We start from the raw sequence: 21,897 nt of genomic DNA, 5'->3' as shown, positions 1-21,897 counted from the left end.
CATCATACAGCCTTTTCCCCCAGTGCTTCCATAGTGACACTGTCTCTTCCTCTGATCTGCTGTGCTTTAAGGACCTTGGTGATTATACCAGCCCCATCTAGATAATCCAGGATAATCTTCCCATCTCAAAATCCTAAACTTACCCATATCTGTAAAGTCCCTTTTGCCATATAAAGTAACATATTTACAGGTTCCAGAGATTAGGATCTGGACATTTTTGCAGGAAAGGAGAGCATTAGTCAGCCTACCACACTTTGCTTTAAATTGGTTTTTAAAGAATTAATTTCTTTTAAGGCCAGCAATGGAGGTAGCTTAATTTCTTTTAGGTTTTTAATAAATGTGATGTTTTGGTGCCATGGTAATAAAACTGGGAAATATCACGGTATCTTGAAGAAGAAATTACTTTCATTAAGTCAGCATTCACAATTACTAAGCCTGGTTTTAAAAATCACATGGCTAACTAATTTGTTCCTATAATTTTAGATAAACAGCCATACAAATTCTGCCTATCACAAAAATCTGTGCAACTGATTACACCGAGTAACTGAATTTTTAAAAACTGCTTGACAATGTCATATGCTGCATCTACTTGGCAGGACTATTTTATAATAAGTGAATGCCATCAGTGAAATAAATTTCAACAATAGGACTCCCATAGGGCCCTGAGCTAAGTGTACCACAAGTTACTCTATAATTTATATTAACACATACGGCCTGATAACTGGCTGATGACCTTAAGTAACTATCAAACTGCCAGATTTGACTTCAAGAAAAGGGTTAACTGGGACTTGAAGAGGAATTAAAAACAAAGAGATGAATTCGTACTAAGAATGGGGATTACTGCATCCACACAGTTAATTATCTGGATTGAGAAGTGGGGCTACTTGTGCCAATGACTTTCCTATCTGTTACTAGAAATTCTTGCCCAGATGGAAGGATAACTGGCCTTGATTTGCCTGGGACTGTCCCTGTTTTAAAACTGAAAGTCCTGAACTTCCTTAGTGTCTGGCAAATTGGAAGAGTTGGGCCTCCTATGGAAGATAAGGCTGTAAAACCAATAAATACTTTCAGTGTTTGCCTTAGGAAATCCTTAAAAACCAACTCATTAATTGGACAGCTTGCTGATCTAGGCAAACAGCTCTTCCATCAGAAGATTAGATAGAATCTAATCTGGGCAAAATCTAGTTTAGTACCATTCTTTAATGTTAGACACATAACCACTACCTAATCATGTGAACCATGTAATCCTTACCAGCCTCTAGCATTATCCTAAAACCCTGAACCTCTTCCAGCTTTCTTAAACTTTCAGCTTTTCTTGAAACGACTTTTTAAGTGAACTCTGGGCAAAGAGTTCACTTAACATTTATTGAACAATAGTTTACTAATCAAGACTTTCTTCAGGATCTAATCTGTTATGTCAGGTATCTTGCCCATTCTCAACCAGATTCCTGCATTGAAAGACCCTTCTTTAATCACTTGAACTCAGACTTCAAAACACTTTAACATCTTCCCCTGATCATCCCATTCTTAAATACAGCTAACTTTGTAAAAGTGGTATTTCCCCTTAGTGCAGTAGACTTAATAAGCTTAGTTTTGTTTGATCATCAGATTGTTCTGACGGTCTTTTGAGGGAGGTGGCAGTTAACAGTCCTTCACATAATTCTGTTTAAAGTACAGGAGTGTTTCTCTACTTAAAATCTAAACTTCTTATTTTTAAGGGCTAATGTGGCTGCTTTATTATTATGTGCACATTACACATAGAAGGTGGTATAGTATGGCGAAAAGATCCCTAGACTTTAGAGCAAGAAGATACAGGTTCTAGTCCTGACTGAGAATCTCCATGATCTTTGATAAATCCCTTAGCCATTCTCAGCCTATTGTCTTAACCATAAACTGACAGGATTGGATCAGGTGAAGTTCAATGTTGAGAATCTTTGGACTATTTGAAAGGTATTTTATTTTTGATGGTTATACCCTCATTCAACAGAGAAAGGATGAAAACATCAACACATAGCCAGGCAGCTGTCGACGCTCAGCACACACAAGGACTGTCCTACAACTTGTAGCCACTCTGTAAAAAGTATCACAGTCAGGTACTTGTTCCTAAAATTCAGTATGATTCTTTCCTCACACCACTTTTCACAGCTTTGTGCTTGACTGACTCTAGTTACTTTGGTTCATTCACATAGATCTTACATGACTAAAGTCTGTACCTTGTACAGTTTCTGTTGCCCTCCTGCACTGCAATCTCTTGACAGTTCACGCAACTAATATCTCCTCTGCCACCAAACATCGACTTATTCTGTTGAATAGTAAAAAATTCTAAAAGATGGCAATGTGTCATTAAATGCGTAAATTAAAAACAGAAGAACCCTAGTTTTGTGATAGCCAAAATACACAGGGAAACCAAAAAACAAAAGACAGTCTTTAAAAGGGATTTTGTATCACTGAAGTGCATTTTAAACTATATGAAGTACATTACACAGAGAGGCATAGCAAATAAATATTTGGGGCTCAGTAGTAAAGATTTTATTTAGTTCCATGTAAATTCAATTAGCTAAGTTCTATAATACCTACAAATCACACATAATTACATTGTCATGTACCTTACAAAACCACAATGAAGTATGACAAATTAAAAATAACATTATGATAAACTCTGCCTGTGCTGTTATTATTACTTGGTAATATTAATAGTGACTGAAGCAAGACTTCAGAGGTGAGATTTACTACTGAGGCCCAATTACAATGATTTGGAGAATTAGGTGTATATCTAGAAATGAAGCAGGTCCAGAATCCTTGTGAGAAAGATTTGAATTCTATAAGGCAGAATCTGGCCAGACACAGGGGCCTAGCCTTGACCTCTGTCCTAGGCCCCTGGGCCAGGTGCCAGGACAACCAAGGCCATTCTGCTGCTCGCCTGCAGTGGGTGCTGACCGTGGGGCTGGGCTTCGTTTACACTCATTTTTACCCCCATTTCTGTCCCCACTTCCATAAAAGACCCCTCAAAATGCTGATGCTTCAGAGAATAAGAAACATTCTGAAAAGAAAAAAAACAAAAAGGCCTGCTGGCATATAAACTTCAAAAGAAAAAAAAGTATGTAAGGTAAACCTGGTACAATAAGGAGACCTTATCTCTTCCTTATCTATTGAGTAGTTGTAGTTTTTAAATAACTATAAGAACACTTGGTCTTATGTTTATAACATTACTGTAACATAAATTAACATAAACAAAATTAATTAACATTAATTAATATAAACAAAAACTAAAATAGATAACATTTAGTTGTCAAAATCATCATACCTCAGTAAAACATACTTTTTTTTTTTTTTTTAAAGAAAAACTCCAATTACTCTGGGATATTCTTAATCCTTATTTTAGTAGCTGAGTGGAAGGATCTTTTCCATTAAAATAAAATTCTGCCCCAAATATAGCTAAAATAGAAACTGAAATATATGAACCATTTGTGACACTAGAAAAACTACTTGTCAGAGCCAACTCAGTTTCTCATATCTCATATTTTTAATATTGACTTCAGGCTTTAAAATTTTTATTTATCTTTCTTTAAAAATATAGGTTCTATGCCAGGGAAAACATGAACATTTCCTTTGCAAGTAGCAAAACACAAGTAAACTTTCATGACAGCTGCACCGGCATAATTCACCTTAAAATATTTAAAACATCATGCAAATTTAACAGCATGGGTACTTTTATTATACAGAATTTAATAATTAACAAAAACAACTTCCATTCTCATGGCACTTTTATAAGAGGTAAGGAAAGAAAAATATTATGACGCTCGCTCTGTGGAAAAAGAACGAGATAATGGCTGCAGCTGTGAAAGGACAAAATTTACGACAGTTGTCTGGTTGCAACTGCTATCTTCTCTGTCCATTAGCATGTTCTAGAACAAGAAACATGATACTCTACACTCACAAGGTCTTTCATTTGAAGATTTCAGAACCCTTAATAAAGGTCCATCTGCAGTAACCAGCACTACTAATCCCATTTGGATGTTTTCCACCTCATATAACTGTGCCCCTCACTATCAATAGCTTCACAGAGGTCCTTTTTATTCTCTTGTGTTGCATGTAGGTAACCAATATATGCCACGCAAAGTGAAAGAGTTACCAATCCGAAAGCCATTACAGGTTTGTTCTGTCAAAGAAAAAAAAATGATAAAGCTTTAGTAAGACTAACAATTTGAGGAGACCCAAATATCGGTTGCACTTTCCTCCTGACATGCCACATCTTTATTACAACACTAGCATTACCATGGCAATATTTCAATTAAAATCATTTATTCAGTTCTTTATTCAATTAGCTAAACTACTGATTATCTAGAGATTACAGAAGACTCTTGCTTCTCCTCTCTAGTCTTTCTCCCATCTACACCCTGGACATCTCAGACCTCTACTCTCAGGAAGGTGACAGCTGGGAAAGGAGTGGGGCAGGAAAATTGGTCTGGCACCCGGAGTTTTCAATGTTATCTGTGTGAAGTGGAGGAGTTGCTTAACTTCCTGGGTTCTGGGCCCAACTCTCTCCATTTGCAAACCTCAAATTAGTTCATTTCATTAGAAAGTGAGGAATGAAGTACACATGCTATTCTTCTTGCCCAAGTCATGAATAACTGGCAAAAAACCTCATATATTAGGCACAGAAATGATGATGATGTATACACTCTTCGCTGGGAACCTACTCCATTACCTCAAGAAATTTAGTGATTGGAACAGCTATTATGCTGTTAACCTTGATTTACTCTTGGACAATCCAAGACCCTAAGAGGCAAAGTGATGCTTTCAGGTTAACACACACACACACACACACACACACACACACACACACACACACACACGCTGTGTTAAGAGACAGGACCTCACTCTGTTGCCTAGGCTGGAGTGCAGTGGTGCAATCATAGCTTACTGCAGTCTCAAACTCCTGGGCTCAAGTGATTTTCCTGCCTCAGCCTCCCAAGCTGGGACTACAGGTGTGCACCACCATGCCTGGCTACTTTTCTTGTATTTTTAATAAATACGGGGTTTCACCACGTTGGCCAGCTGGTTTCAAACTCCTGACTTCAAGTGATCCTCCCACCTTGGCGTGAGCCACTGTGGTCAGACTAATTTTAAATTTTTTGTAGAGATAGAGTCTTGGTATGTTGAACTCCTGGCCTCAAGAGATCCCTCTACCTCAGCCTCCCAAAGTACTGGGATTGCAGACATAAGTCATGATGCCCAGCCAAAAAAAAAAAAAAAAGCTTTTACATACAGGAAAGATGTTCACAACTCCAGAAAACTATTTTGTCTATTAACTTTGTTACTCCTCAAACTGTACCTTAGACTCTTTTCTTTGCATGTTTACACTCAACGAATTGGCCTTTCTTAGGTCAATGTAAATGCACAGTAGTGACACAAATAATAGTTTCTGCTTCTGTCACCATACCTGCTGTACCACTACTGAGAAATAAAAGAAACTCTTTAACTGAGGAATGTGAGCCCCCTTTAAATTATCAGGCCCAGAGAGGCACTGGAATGAGATAATAGTCATGTTTTGAGCTAAGTAATAATTTTGAAACCCTTGCTATGTGGGCTCTGGACTGACACCACCAATAGCTATATATTAACCTTACAATGCCATCCACTAGACATTATAACTCATACTCTGTAGTTCAACAATGTAGAGTCAATTACTCATCAATGTCATTTCTGCAAACCAATGAAAATTACTGAAAAGCAACTTTTGTACTTGCCTCCTCTCCTGATTCATCTTTTTTCTTAAAAACTCCAGCCTCATGTTCTCACTCACAGGTGGGAATTGAACAATGAGAACACATGGACACAGGAAGGGGAACATCACACTCCGGGGACTGTTGTGGGGTAGGGGGAGGGGGGAGGGATAGCATTAGGAGATATACCTAATGCTAAATGAGGAGTTAATGGGTGCAGCACACCAACATGGCACATGGATACATATGTAACAAACCTGCACGTTGTGCACATGTACCCTAAAACTTAAAGTATAATAATAAAATTAAAAAATGAAATAAACTAAAAACTAAAAAAAAAAAAAAAAAAAACCAAAAAACTCCAGCCACTCCTTTGCTCTCCAGAGTGTTTCCCAAGGTTACTCTGAAGTGTTTCCCAGGTTGCAGTCCTCAACCTTGGCCCAAATAAACTCCCTACCTATATTAATTTGCCTCAGTTTCTTCCTTTAGGTGACATTTCTATTTCAAAATAAGGGTCAAACTTTTTCACTTAGATGAACACCTAAGAAAGGACACAGACTCAGAGCAGTTTAAATTTACAATTCTTGAAATGCTTTTAGCAATTACAAGAAGACATTAGTTCAAAGCTTTTAAAATATTTTACCTTGATTTAATGATCTGATTAAGTTGATCTATTTAACTTTAAAACAGTTTACACTGGTAACTATGTTACTAAAATTCTAATCAGATTCAACACACTTAAATATTTATCATATTTTAATTTGATTTTATATTTATTTTAAAATAGAATCTACATTTATTTAAAAATAAACTCAGCCAGGCGTGGTGGCTCATGCCTGTAATCCCAACAATTTGGGAGGCTGAGGTGGAAGAATCACTTAAGGCCAGGAGTTCAAAACCAGCTTGGGCAATATACTGAGACACCATCTCTACAAAAAATTTTAAAAATGAGTCAGGCATGAAGGTGTGCACCTGTAGTCCCAGCCACTCAGGAGGCTGAGGTGTGAGGATCCCTTGAGCCCAGGGGTTTGAAGCTGCAGTGAGCTATGATTGTACCAGTGCACTACAGCCTGGGTGACAGAACTTCTAATAAATAAATGAATTTCATCAAATCAAATGTTTTGGAATTTTTCACAAAGTAACTGTAATATTGCTTAGATAAAAATATTACCTAGGGGCTAGAATTGCAGTATGTTAAGAATGGTCAGATTTTCATTTTAGTTTCCTTGCTTAAATGGAAGGTCTTATTTACCTAACAGTACCTGATCAAACAACAAAAGTTGTCTTCAAATTAATGCAACTATTAAAATGGTACTTTAGATAGTTTGAGAAGCCAATCCATTAAAGGGCAACGATTTTTCATTATAACTCTCAAATGCCCTTAAAATATTTATGTTTATATGTGTATTTATATGTGAAACAGCATTTAAAATCGTCCTTCCACCTGCTTTTATTCACAGAGAGGTCTTGTCAACATAAAATTTCCACGATAAAATCAATTACAAGAAAATTAGAACTTTCTGAGAGTCTGGTTGGATTAAACATCAAGTCTCATCCTGGATGTATTTCTTACAGGTTTAATGAAGAGCTCTGGATTCACAGCACGAAATAAGGTTGTTGTGCGCACCCCTCTGAGCCCTGGGCTTTGAAAGTCTTTCTCTTTGGGTGGTTCCTTTTTGAATGTTGGAGGCTCAGGTGCTGAAGACATCTTGATCAATGATGATTTATTATCTAAAAACAAAGTAATATATTTTTTCCCTTCATAATTGTGCTTCTCTGATAAATTTCTTTAAAAAGTAATTCTTAAATTCTTTCTTTGAATTCCAATCCAGATACATACCAAATGTGATCGTCAGTTATCTTATTACTTTGTATAATGCACTTTGTAAATGGTGCTTTAATTTGGTAATTTTGTTCATTATTTTAATTTTCATCTCAAAATAAAAGTGGTGGGCAAAGGTTGTTTTCCTACTTTTATAGAAGACTGGAGAATTGTTAGTCTGAGTCACGTTGTATCATATGAAACCAGGACTAAGAGTAGGTGAGGCCAGTAGGTTATCCGTTCCTTTCTTTACTTCCTTGTTTTCACTCCTCCTCACCTTTCAACAGCCCCTCCAGAACACCACCCTGAGGGAAGGACCAGCATTCCTTTGCTCATTATCTTCTACAGATTCACTCCTGGCCAGTTTCCCCCACTGCTCCTCTGTCTTCCTCCACTAGCCCACACATGAACTCATTTTCTCAAGCAGTAAGGATAAGGAGTTGTTTGTACTTACTCCTCCTTTGCCAATCAGCAACTTTCTGGGTAGGACATGCCCTGCTATCTCCTTAATCTGAATATCCTTTTTTATCTTAGCTACCCTAAATCTATCCTATTGAATCCAAGTGTGTCTTTTGTTTTCTTGTTTTCCTAGCTGAAATGTCAGCACTTTGGGAGTATTTTTCTCTTCTAGGTATTACTAGGCAAAAGCTTATTTTATCATCTCTGCCATCTAATGCTGGGATGGGAGGTGAGGGTTGAAAGAGGGGAGGTAGAGAAAGAAAGCTTCCAAAGATGGACATAAATGACAATATAGTAAAATTACTTGCGGGAAATGCTGCAATCACTGTACAGTAAATGTTATAAAATAAAAGTTAAGAGCCAAACATTCATATTTAAACACACATTGGGGCTTTGTTTGCACAAGTTTTTTTTTTTTTTTTTTTTGAGACAGAGTCTTACTCGATTGCCTAGACTGAAATGCACGTGCAGTGGTATGATCATAGCTCACTGCAGTCTGCAGCCTCAAACACCTGGGCTCAAGTGATCCTCCCACCTCAACCTCCCAGGTAGCCAGGACTACAGGCATGCACCACACCTGGCTTTTTTTTTTTTTTTTTTTTGGTAGGGACAGGGTCTCGCCATGTTGCCCAGGCTGGTCTCAAACTCCTGGCAACAAAGCAAACCTGCTTCTGCCTCCCAAAGTGCTGGGATTACAGGCATGAGCTACTACACCTGGCCAGTATAAGTATTCATTAAGCTTACTATTTTATAGACTTTATAAAATCAATATTTTCACAACTTCGTAGTTAAGGAAAAAACTAGGAGCTTTGCTTTTCAAAACACTTTGTGTTGCAGTAATCACTGAATGTTCATCTATATCACTTAATTGGGTATGCACCTCAAGAGGAACATCTGCTTGAAGAAAAAGGAATGTTCTAAGCACTTTCTACACTTGCAAAGGCTTCAGAAATGTTCACTGTTGCTGGTTCCATCACTTATTCCTCATGCATATCATGATCATCATTGTTGCCTTCTTCATCGTTATCACCATGGCCTTCTGGTTCAATTTTTACATCAGTTAGCACTCCTGTAGCAACTTCAGGATTTGGTAACTTGGGAAATAGTTAAAATGCTGTCTGTAGCCACACAGTCTTTGAAATCAAACTGGTTTGAGACATCAGTGACAGTAGCAGTTGAGTGCTAGATTGGTTCAAACACCACATTTGGTTGCAGTCTTCTTACAGGAGGACCTCAGGGGATTCCACAGGAATCATGCCTGTGTTTTGCTAACATTTCATGATTACAGATAACTTTATAGATCACCAAGTCTCTGCAATCATGTCAATGGCTTATTCATGTTGTTTTTCTCCATTTTTCTCTTCATCCTCTACATTTAGAAAGAGTTGTTCCAACAACTGCTTTCAGAGGTGAGCTTTCACTCTGCCAACTGTACCCTGATCCAATGGCTGCAGAATGGCTGTGTAGTTCAATGGGAAAAACTCAACCCCTACATGATCCAAGTGTGGGAGTATGTTGTGGGCAGAGCAATTGTCTATTGGCAAGAGCATACTGTGTATTGCTCCTTGCATTCCCTTGTCAATCTTTATCAGCCATTCAGTAACACATTTCTCATTATTCAGGCATGTGTATTGGCTTGGTAATCACGGGGGAACATTTCTGAAGCACTGAGAGCTGACCTGCCAAAGACAATTGTTCCAGAATGCATTACAGTAGAATACACCAATCATCGATCTGTTTATTTCCTTTGCAAAGTCTACCTTTGGCATGAAGCATATGATAAGGTAACAAGAACACCTGTTTCATTTAAAACACCATTCAGGCTGGGCAGGGTGGCTCACACCTGTAATCCCACTATTTTGGGAGGAAGAGGTAGAAGGACTGCTTGAACCCAGGAGTCTAAGACCAGCCTGGGCAACAGAGCTAGACCCTGTATCCAAAAGCAAACAAACAAACAAACAAACAAGCCATTGAAGCTGTAACCAGCAATTTTTGTTTTTGTTTTTAAATTTCTCCTGCATGTAAGTTAGTAATTTTCTCTACTGAAACTGTTTTCTTCACTACAGGCAACTTGTGAAGCAATTCCAGAATATGCCTGAAGTTTGTTCAGGCAGCCCGCACTTGCTTGAAACTCACCATGCCTGATAAGCTCTGGATGTTTGTCCCCTCTAAATCTCAAGCTGAATTGTAATCCCCAGTGTTGAAGGTGGAGCCTGGTGGGAGGCATTTGGATCATGGGAGCAGATCCCTCACGAATGGCTTGGTGCCATCCTTGTGGTAATGAGCGAGTTCTTACTCTATGAGTTCATGTGAGATCTGGTTGTTTAAGTGTGACACTTCTTCCCCCTCCCTCTTGCTTCCTGTCTCACCATGTGACATGCCTGCTCCCACTTAATCTTCCACCACAACTGAAAGCTTCCTGAAGCTCTCACCAGGGGCAGATGCTGGCACCATGCTTCCTGTACAGCCTGCTGAACGGTGAGCCAATTAAACCTCTTTGCTTTATAAATTACCCAGCATCAGGTATTTATAGTGACGCAAGAAGAGACTAACGCAATTCCTAAGGTTGGCAAAAATCCAATGCTTTCTACAGCACAGTTACATGCCCCTTTGTTGCACGAACCTGACATCATGCAAAAACAGTGATAAAAGGGACCTCGCATTCACTTTTGCTTTAGTCCCAGAATCCCTTTTTAAACTTTCTCTTCAATCTTGGCTCAATCTTTCAAAAATGTGAACAATGTTGGGGTAGTGGTGTTAAATTCCTTTGCTATTTCTCCTTTGTTGTGGCAGCAATCTACTGCTTCCACTACCATCTTTTTTTTCTTCTAATGAGAAGTGCTGGTGTTTCATTTTTCTTCTCTTAGCCATGATGGTGTTTATAAAGGTATTTAGAATTTAAGTAACAAATGTTGGCCACCAGGTGCCTATACCAGGTGTCAGTGATGTTTCTCCCTGTGCTAAAAACTTGTTTGACTATAAATGTGGGTGCTATGGTTTGGATATTTGTCTCCCAAACCTCACGTTGAAATCTGACATCCAATGTTGGAGGTGAGGCCTAGTGGGAGGTGTTTGGGTCATGGGGGTGGATCCCTCATGAATAGATTAATACCCTCCCTGGGGGAGGGTGGGGAGCAAGTGAGTTCTCACTCTATTAGTCCCCTGGAGAACTGGTTGTTAAAAAGAGCCTAGCACCTCCCCTCTCTTTCTTGCTTCCTCTCTCTTACCATGTGATCTCTGCACATGCCAGATCACCATCACCTTCTACCATGAGTGGAGGCAACCTGAGCCCCTCACCAGAAACAGATGCTGACACCATGCTTCCTGTACAGCCTGCAGAACCATGAACCAAATAAACTTCTTTTCTTCATAAACTGCCCAGTCTCAGTATTCCTTTATAGCAACAGAAATGGGCTAAGATAGGAAAAGAAAATGCAAAATGAAGCAGTCATTAAAGTGGAAGTAGTATTATAGTCTGTCAACAGCCAAACCTATAAGGAACATTAGGAAGAAAATAGTTAGCCCATGGCCATGTTGTTAGGGCTGAATCTCGGCCTCAGAGTGTGCCACTACATGAAACTGAGGCATTAGATAAAAATACTAAAAAGGCCTGAAAAAGCAAATATACAAAGGTGAAAGTCATTGTAACCAGAAACTGACATAAACAGCATTTTTCCATTTATTATTGGAAAACAGCTGTGTGTATTTAAAACAAAGATAGCCTATAGAAAACAGATTAAAGTTGTTCATTGGGAAGAAAAACAAGGTAATGGAAAAGATGGGTATAGAAGTTCATATTGCAGAGCACAGAAGGGTCCTCAGAGCATAGTTTATTACATATACTTTGTGTGGATGATCATGTGCCAGGAATTGAGGATGATGAACTCACTCCACACCTGATGTCCAAAATTATATAAACTTATGTTACATATAATTATATATTAATTATAATATATGTAACTTATTAACATATTATATATTAATAATGTATTGTAATATACAATTTACATTATATATTATTATTACTCTACTCCTGGGGTACATAAAATTATATACTGTATATAATTTTGGACTTCAGGTGCGGAGTGAGTTAATCATCCCCTCAGGGAGGGCATTAATCTATTCACAAGGGATCTGCTGTCATTTTTATATATATATATGGGGGGGAGGAGACGGGGAGAAAGAGAGACTAGTTACAGCTACCAAAAATGTCACTATTTTAAAATTAAACGGATGCAGTGATGCTGAGTGTTATGAAATTCAACCTATATGAAATATGTCTGTAAAAAACTATATAGTTACATAGCATTCTAACACTAATTGTGATGACTTAATTTTAGATGTAAGATTGCTTGATCTCCTTTTTTTCCTTAGCAGAACCTATATTTCCTTTATAATGAATCAATAAAATAATCAGGGTAGTATTTGTTATATTGCAACTCCCAGACACGCACATTTACCTTAATAATTCACTGTTATGTTAAACTCTTTGCTAGAAATGACAAAGAATATTTTGACTGGAAACTCACATGTATATTTTAAAAGATTTAATATACCACAATTTCCACTGTTATTGACACTTTCTGGAAAGTATGAGAGTAACATTTTCTATTATTTATCATTCTTTTATTAGAAGTGGGATAAAACAGCTCAGTTTTATTGCTGCTTCTCCTTTATGAGCCACAGTCACTGATGATACAACAGTTCTCCCAAAATTGCATGAACTTATTTACACCATCTATCAAACTGAGACTTTTTAACAACCATCTATACTTTGTTAAAAAAAAATTCAGATTACTGAGACCAGAAAGGGTCTTAGCAGCCAAGAATTTGTTATATGTAACTATTTTAAAAACAATAAGAACAACAAAAAAAATCCTTTTCTACATACGAGAAAATTCTTCTGTATTTGTTCACGTGCCAGCCCACAGAGCTGTACAAGTCTGGCTGAAGAATAAATTCAAGATGTGCCAGTCGAATAAATAAAACAGGTAGAATGCAAAACCTTCGTCATTTCTTCACAGATGTGTAAATTGTTTTGGGGAAAACAAATCTGTATTTTAGCAAGTAAACTTTTAATCCTGAAGTTTAAGTTGACTAGCTATTTTCAAGTACAAAACTAATACAAGTTCCAATTTTAAAAGCTGCAGAACTAATCATAAGGTCAAGGCATGGCAATAACTTACTCTGACGTTACTACTCACCTAAGACAAAACCAGTTAATGTCTAGCACACTTCCATCAGAACTTTCTTAGTCTTCCCACTAGTTTCTCCACCTTCTTCTCTTTTTGTTTCCACTGTAGCTGTCACTCATTTACTTACATATGCTATTGACCAATCTCTAGTTATTATCACTTTGAAGATCTATTTATTTTTAAGCTGGATTTAAAAACCTCATTTACTGTGTTAAAACAGTAATGACATAAAACATACATACACACAGATTAGCAGGGATGCTGGGAACCTGGCATTACACTGCTCTTGGCTAAGTAATTTTGTGATTAATTTGTGTGCGGGCCTACCTGCAAAATAATTAATCAGGCACCCCTGGCTGTGCAATCTGCCCCACTCTTATTTCTTCTTCATTTTTCCATCACCCACTTCTTGTTCCCTTTTCTATGCATGATTAAGAAACTGTTATTTATCTTTTCTTAAAAAGAAAAAAAATAGAAGAGAGTAGAACATTTCACAGCTGCCTGTAAAAAAGGTCTAAACTAAGGGGTATTTACTTCATTTGTTTCTCCCTGGTAAAATGTTCTTTACCTTTTTCTTCTGTCCATCCTCCTGTGAGGGAAGCGTGCAATGGAAAAAGGAAGAAGCAAAGATAAAGGACTGCCCATTTACCCAACTCCATGAGAGTCATTTACATCTCAAAACGTAAGAATAGTAAGCCCCTGAAATTAATAACACACAATGTGAGAGGCTGTACAGATGGTCCTACACCGAGAGTCAGGACTAGTCATTTTTTAATGATTTTCCCTCCTTTAGTAAAATTCTTGCTCAGGGAGTTATTCCAGAATACATGACTACCTATTAATATATTGTACATGCAAATTAGACTAAGATATAAAGAATAGAAGAATTACTTTAAGAGAAACACTTAATCTTCAAATATACATTTTAGAAATAAGCACCTCAATAGAAGACAAAACAAAATGACCAGAATCATAAAACGTTAACGAGCAGGAACCTTATTAATAATGAAAGCCTTTCCTTTAAAAGACAGAGAATTATAAAATGGGCAAAATATTTTAATGAAAGTATAATATACTTTTTTATAGTTTCACATGCCACATTATCTTAATACTTAAGAAACTAACTTGAAGTTTGGGGCAGAAAAACCTTAAAAATAATTTAAATTAGTTTAAACTAGTTTGGGATAGAATCAGAGGACTTCATGGCTTGAGGGGAAACACAGCATAACCTCAAATTCTCACCTTGCTACTTATAAGCTGTGTCTTTAAGTGACAACTCTGATTCTCATTTTCCCCTTTATAAAGGGGAATCATTTTCTCTGATTCTCCCTTATAAAAGGGGCAATACTATCTATTGCATAGATAGGTACTAAATGTGTGCATTAATTAAGATGACATATTTTAAAGGATGCAGATGTTCAATCAATGGTAGCTACTTTCATACTCACCATTTAGTCTAACTCCCCCTTCTAAACTCCTTTCTGAGAAACCCAGACCCAAGGAGATGTCTTTACCAGGAGGGTGCGATCACCTAGGTCTCCCAATTTCCAGCCCACCAATATTTCACCACCTCACCCCATCTTACTCTTGATAAAAGGCCTTTGCATGTATATTACAATATTTAAGAAAAAAATTATAATCACTTAAGTTTTAAAAATTGATTATATATATGTTGTTTTTAAGGTAAAATATACTTTCTAAAAAAGTATCTTTCCTGCCGGGCTGGGTGGCTCACGCCTGTAATCCCAGCACTCTGGGAGGCCGAAGCAGGTGGGTCGCTTGAGGTCAGGAGTTTGAAACCAGCGTGGCCAATATGGTGAAACCCCATCTCTACTAAAAATACAAAAATTAGCCGGATGTGGTGGCGCGGGCCTGTAATTCCAGCTCCTCGGGAGGCTGAGGCAAGAGAATCACCTGAACCCGGGAGGTGAAGGTTGCGGTGAGCCGAGATCGCGCCACTGCACTCCAGCCTGGGCGACAGAGCGAAACTCTCAACACAACACAACACAACCCAAAACAAAACAAAACAAAACAAAAGTATCCTTCCACCTCTTGGATGTAGTACTGTCCTGAAAAAAGGGGAAAGGCTTTGCTGGCGACAGCCTGAGGACTGACAATCTGAGTCTTATCTGGCTTCCCCCACTGTCATGGACTACTGTTTGCTGCCGAAGGCTTACTCAAAGACAGACGCACTGGACGCCTCCAAAAGAAACTGCATTCAGTTAAGTTCTACACACTGTGTTGCAGGGCTGAAAAAGCACTAGTGTCCGCACTACGACAAAAGAAAAGCGGCGTCTCCTGAAAACACCATGTTCCCCTATGAGTCTCGTGAGCCAGGGCACTAAGAAACTGCAAGAAACGAGAGTTCTCGGGGTGAGGGTGTCCATGGATGAAGCACCGAACAGACTGTCTGGGGCCCGCAAGGTGAGTACGGGAAATGGGCTCTGTGGGGCCAGAGAGCTCCACCGACTTGGGGTGCGGGTAGAGGGAGTCCACGGAGAGGCAAAGATTTGGGCTGCCCGAGAGGACGCTGACTCCCTGGGAGGGAGGCCGGCAGGGCAGCCGGGAAGGGCAGAGACGGGAGCTTGATGGTGCTGCCGCCCCGTCCCCTCCAGGCCGGCGCCCAGCCACTCAGCACCAGCGAAGCCGCCGCTTACCTTTCGCGGGGTCACCTCCTCTCCGCGCCCGAGACGCCCCGCCCCGCTTCACCGCCCCGCCTCACCGACCCGCCTGCTAGAGAGAGCGGCGGAGCGCGCCCGGCCCGGCGCCACAGCGTCCCCTGTCTTCCGGAGGCTGCGGCGCAGCGGCGCGGGGCTGCAGGGACCCAGCCAGCGCTAGCCCTTCCGGTTCTGAGGACCTCGCGCCCGTCCTTGGGGTCTGTGGGCTGGTGTGTGCAAGGGACGTTTTTGCTTTCTTCCCTTTTTGACCTTTAGTTTTCCATCTCCCAACTTCAAATTACCTTCCAGTTCGGTGTGTATGTTTGTATAAATAAAAGGAGACATCTCCTAGAAGTATGTTTATTTCATGAAAGTGCAAAGCATTCTGATTTGGGAAAGAAAGCTAGATCTGATCTCCTCCTACCCCTACTTTAGGGGAACAGTCATTTAAGTGTAGAGTTAATACTCTGCCATTACGTTAGGGCCTTGAGAGTCCAAGATGCAGGATGTATGCAGGTTCAGCTGAGACAAGAATAGATATAGGGATGCTGGTTTGCACATACTTTGCTGATGTTTATGTTTGTTGGGATACACGTGAAAACTGATATGGTTTGGCTCTGTGTCCCCACCCAAATCTCATATGGAATAATAGCCCCTTTGTGTTGAAGGAGGGGCCTGGTGAGAGGTCACTGAATCATGGGGCAGACTTCCCCCTTGCCATTCCCATGATGGAGTTCTCAGAAGATCTGTTTGTTTATGAGTGTGTAGCACTTTCCCCTTCACACTCTCTCTCTTTCTCTCTCTCTCCTGTGCCATGGTAAGACGTGCTTGTTTCCTCTTCCACCATGATTGTAAGTTTCCTGAGGCCTCTGGAGCCATACCTCCTGTACAGCCTGTAGAACTGTGAGCTAATGAAACCTCTTTTCTTTATAAGTTACCCAGCCTCAGATGGTTCTTTCTAGCAGTGTGAGAAGAGACTAATACAAAAACCAAAAATAAAATTCTAAGCACCACCATCACCCACCCACCCCCGAAAGGAATGGACCTCTGTCTTGGCCAAGGTAATCTCAAAAAAATCCTGAAAAATGAGTTCAGGCCCTGATGGGAAGGGGTGGGCGGTTGGATATGCCTCATTATACCTTCCTCCCGTTGGAGTTCAGACACAACTGACCAGCATTAACATTAAAACGGAGATCTTAAGACTGGTAAAATATACTGTAGCAATAAGAAAATTCCAACCTGACTCTGGAATAACATCACATGACACATAGTGGGACCTGAAAGAAATAAAAATGTTACCCCAAAATATATTTATTTGACATATTTTGAAATGGCCTTGCAAAGCTGTCTCTTGTTGGGGAAAATTTACATTCTATAGAGAATCTCTTTCCCTTACTAGATCTTTTTTTTTTTTTTTTTTGAGATGGAGTGTTGGAGTGTCACTCTGTCACCCAGGCTGGAGTGCAGTGGCGTGATCTCGGCTCACTGCAACCTCCACCTCCTGGGTTCAAGCAATTCTCATCCTCCCGAGTAGCTGGGACTATAGGTGTATGCCACCATGCCTAGCTAATTTTTGTATTTTTAGTAGAGACAGAGTTTCACCATATTGGTCAGGCTGGTCTCGAACTCCTGACCTCAGGCAATCCACCCACCTCAGCCTCCCAAAGTGCTGGGATTACAGGCATGAGCCACTATGCCTGGCCCCTTACTAGGTCTTTTTCAGAGAGTCTGACATCTTTTAAGGTCTGATAAGAGACGTTCACATCTATTCTTTGAAGCCAGCTACCTGGAGGCTTTATCTACATAACGAGAACCTTGGCTGCCACAACACCCCTGCTTACCTTAACTCAAGCTGGCTTCACATCTTCAGGCAGAGCTTAACTCTTTCAACTAATTGAAAACGTGAAAAATCTTTGAATTCACCTTTGACCTGGAAGCCCACCCCCACGCTGCTTTGAGATGGGCCAAACCAATGTATACCTTACATGTATTTATATATGTCTTTACCTGTAACTTCCATTTCTCTAAAATACATAAAATCAAGCTGTAGCCCGACCACCTTGGGCACATGTTCTCAGGACTGCCTGAGGCCGTGTTACAGGCCATGGTCCTTAACATTGGTGAAATAAACCTCTAAATTGATTGAGACCTATCTCATAGACTTTCTGGTTTACCCAAGGTATATTAAAATGAACAGAATAGTTGGAATAGAAGGTACCCATATTTTGGCATGGGTTTATGTAAAACTTTGGTAAATATGTTTCGAATTTAAAACTTGTTCTCCCAAGCCAAATTAACTTCACATTTGATTTGAGGTTTAATTTTTTTAAATTTTTAATATTTATGGGGCACATGAGATATTTTGGTACAAGCATACAATGAATAATAATCACATCAGGGTAAATGGGGTATCCACCACATCTAGCATTTATCATTTATGTTACGAACATTCCAATTATACTCTTAGTTATTTTTAAATGTACAATCAACTATTGCTGACTGTAGTCACCCTGTTGTGCTATCAAATACTAGATCTTATTCATTTTATCTAACTATACTTTTGTACCCACTAAAAATCCCCATTTCCCACTCCCCCCACCCCCACTACCCTTCCTAGCCTCTGGTAACCATCACTCTACTCTATCTTCATGAGTTCTTTTGTTTTAATTTTTATCTCCCACAAATAAGCGAGAACATGCAAAATTTGTCTTTCTGTGCCTGGCTTATTTCACTGAAAATAATGTCCTCCAGTTCCATCTATGTTGTTGCAAATTGTTTTTTATGGCTGAATAGTACTCTGTTGTGTATATGTACCACATTTTCTTTATCCATTTATCTGTCGATGGACACTTAGATTGCATCTAAATTTGGTTATTGTGAATAGTGCTGCAGTAAACATGGGAGAGCAGATATCTTTTTGATGTGTTGATTTCCTTTCTTTTAGGTATATACCTGGCTTGAGGTTTAATTTTTAAAAGTTCATTGACATCTGGTATTACAAGGCAATCTTCTGACAAAGTAAGTTAAATTTCAATTAAAAAGCTGTTACTGCAGTAGCTAAAAACAACTGGAAGGCTACAGAATATTATTATGTTGCATCCTAAGCAGACCCAAACTTTTTTCTTATCCCTTAGGGTTCTCAGTAATCTGTAACATGTCAAATATCACTATGGAAACAAAGTACTTTTACTGTCATGATCAATAGAAAGTGATCAGATGAAAGAATACAAGAAACATAAGCATGTGTAAGAAAAGGGCACAAGCTGTAGGTAAAGATAACAGAGAAAAGCCTGAAGGCCTTGCCCATTTCATGGATATGAATACAACGTGAATGATATGACATGTTTAGTCATTTTTGTTTATAATTCATTCCATTGTATGATGCTTTTAAGAAATTACTTTGAAGAGTGATGCCAATCTGATTCAGCTTTTGTAATCTTCATTTTGAGCAGGGCCATCAATATTTAATAATTTTCCAGGAGATTTTGTATTTGATGGGATTGCATAAAGCAAAGATTAATCTGTATGAAAACACATTCAAAGGGACCAACGATGTCTATTTTAATCTGGGGTTCCCAAAGTGTGCTCTGGGAACAACACTGGTGGTCTGGGAGCCTTCTCAAGGGACCACTGATGCCACTAGTGCTTTTTAAAATTCAGGCAAGAATAGTTGACTGACAATATTTAATAAAAATCATACATTACTGGTATTTTGTCAAAAGCAGGTCTTTTTTAAAAAAATAATAACATAAATGCTGGCGCTTATTTTTTTCCTAGCAGAAAGCCAAGCCAAAGTAGTTGATATGATCAATGTGAGCCAAGGATATCTGACTCCCTTGAATGAATTATTAGCTGACAAATGAAAAAATTAAACATATTGTGGTAATTTGAAAAAATCTTCCTAATTCTTCACCCCTCCCTGTGTCCCCACCTTTATCCATGCTCTCCCACTCTGACTCTGGGGGGTCACCGTTGTGATTTATTTTTGCTAATATGATATTAGCAAATGTGACACAAAATAAGCTGGACAAACACCTGAACTGGTAAACATACTCCAGCTAGCCTGCTGGAGATGAAAAACATACAGAGCAAAGCCAAGTCATCCTAGTCATTCCAACTGAAGCCACTCTAGATTGACCAGACAGGTGTGCAAGCCTTGAGTGAGGTCAGTCAAGCCTGCCCAGATCAGCTGAACTCTGCAGATTCATGAACTTAAATATGTGTATTTTTGTTTGCCACACTGAGGTTCAGTTCGTTGTTGTGCAGAATTATGGTGCCAATAGAAACTGATAATATGCCCTCCATTGTAAATTCCTTGGAATCAAAGAGTATTTGCCTGGTAGCTTAAGGAGTGGTCTGTTTTCTAGTGGTGCTTGTAAGAAGGACAAACATCTTGCTATTTTTGAAAACTATATAGCTGTCTGGCATCACAGGAATGTCTGACCTGGGAAGAAAATGAAATCTATCAAATGGTATGATCTATAAATTAGTAAAAAAAAAAAAAAAAAGAATGAGGAACTGATATTATTAGAGGATCACAATTCATTACTCTTTTGCTTCCATATAATTTTAGCAGAACTGTTTTTAATACTTTTCATGTCAGGTCATTTTGTATGTACTTCTCTCACATTTTGAAATACTAGAAATAATAATAATTTATTCTATATTATTTAAAGTCTTAAAGTACCTTAAAAGTGATATGAGGTGAAAACATTTTAATTCTAACTGTTCTTCTTTTGAAAAAAGCATAAGTTTATTATCAGTGTAGTTAGGCTCAGGTTAGCAGGAAAATTTTTGGTGCATTCAGTGTGCCACATGGTTTCCTGGGCACCAGGAATTCAAAGATGATTAAGACATAATCTTTGCCCTTAAAACTCTTAAAGATTAGTGAAGGAAGCCGGCCACTGTGGCTCATGCCTGTAATCCCAGCACTTTGGGAGGCTGAGGCGGACAGATCACCTGAGGTCAGGAGTTCAAGACCAGCCTGGCTAAAATGATGAAACTTCATTTCTACTAAAAATATAAAAAATTAGCTGGGCATGTGGCACATGCCTGTCATCCCAGCTACTCGGGAGGCTGAGGCAGGAGAATTGCTTGAACCCGGGAGGCAGAGGTTGCAGTGAGCTGAGATCACGCCATTGCACTCTAGCTTGGGCAACAAGAGTGAAACTCTGTCTCAAAAAAAAGAGGAAAAGATTAGTGAGGGAGACAAATATAAAACGGATAATTTCTTCTTGTTTTGTTTGTTTGTTGTTTGTTTGTTTGAGACAGGGTCTCGCTTTGTTGCCCAGGCTAGAGTACAGTGCTGCAATCTCAACTCCCTGCAATCTCTGCCTCCCAGGCTCAAGCAATTCTTGTACCTCAGCCTCCTGAGTATCTGGAATTATAGGTGTGTGCCATCATGCCCAGCTAATTTTTTTTTTTTTTTATTTTTAGTAAAGACAGGGTCTCACCATGTTGGCCAGGCTGGTCTTGAACTCCTGATCTAAACTGATTCGCCCACCTCAGCCTCCCAAAGTGCTGAGATTACAGGCGTGAGCCACCACGCCCAGCCAGATACTTTCAATATGAAGTGATTTGCATAAGGTTCTATGGAAGCACAGAGAATTATATGCTGTTTGGCCTGGATATACCACAGAGGATGGTATGTGGCTGATGACTGAGCCCAGAATCACAATCAAAGTGATAGGCAAGGCAAGGAAGTTAGAAAGGATGTTTCAGGTCAGAGGAGACAGAATGAACACAAACCTCAAAGCATGACGCCATATAGTGTGGTGTGGTGTGTTTCTTATTGCTAAAGAATGGATAATAAAATGGAACATGAGAGAAAATGTCACTGGAGAAACAGATGGGGCCAGTCCAGGAAGGCTCAGATGCATCCACGTTTAGGGAATGAGTAGAGCAGAAGGAGACCATGAAAGGGTTTGAGAAGAAATGGTCAGAATGGAGTGAGGAAGATCAAAAAAGGAGTGTCTTGAAAGCCAAAGGAGTCAAGATGATTAAGAAGATTAATGCCCCAGGGGCTTTGCCACCAGCGA

The 21,897-nt window shown here is 39.2% G+C and overlaps 1 protein-coding gene across 2 annotated transcripts; it reads right to left on the bottom strand.

Moving 5' to 3' along the window:
- Window positions 1–1,939: 1,939 nt before the first annotated feature.
- Window positions 1,940–15,917, bottom strand: SMIM8 (small integral membrane protein 8). 2 transcript variants are annotated; one of them, XM_003258313.3, is made up of 4 exons: window positions 15,860–15,917; window positions 13,771–13,791; window positions 7,300–7,457; window positions 1,940–4,159 (listed from the first exon to the last, which is right to left on the bottom strand). In XM_003258313.3, the coding sequence occupies exons 3-4, from the start codon at window positions 7,432–7,434 to the stop codon at window positions 4,001–4,003; spliced, it is 294 nt and encodes a 97-aa protein (XP_003258361.2). In that variant the 5' UTR covers window positions 7,435–7,457; window positions 13,771–13,791; window positions 15,860–15,917; the 3' UTR covers window positions 1,940–4,000. The 2 variants fall into 2 exon arrangements, with proteins under 2 accessions (XP_003258361.2, XP_003258360.2); XM_003258312.3 differs by lacking the exon at window positions 13,771–13,791 and having other exon boundaries at window positions 15,860–15,910.
- Between the last annotated feature and the right edge of the window lie 5,980 nt (window positions 15,918–21,897).

This window comes from Nomascus leucogenys, chromosome 3 (assembly GCF_006542625.1).
Source record: "Nomascus leucogenys isolate Asia chromosome 3, Asia_NLE_v1, whole genome shotgun sequence".
NCBI classification, from domain to species: Eukaryota; Metazoa; Chordata; class Mammalia; order Primates; family Hylobatidae; genus Nomascus; species Nomascus leucogenys.
This window is presented reverse-complemented; position numbering and strand designations above follow the sequence as displayed.

What these genes read in the sequence shown, in the direction of transcription:
- SMIM8 (XM_003258313.3), bottom strand. Translation starts at nt 7,434, where the DNA reads ATGTCTTCAGCACCTGAGCCTCCAACATTCAAAAAGGAACCACCCAAA. An exon ending in CAGAGCTCTTCATTAAACCT is followed by an intron (nt 4,160 to 7,299) that starts GTAAGAAATACA and finishes TTTCTTTGACAG; the next exon opens with AACAAACCTGTAATGGCTTT.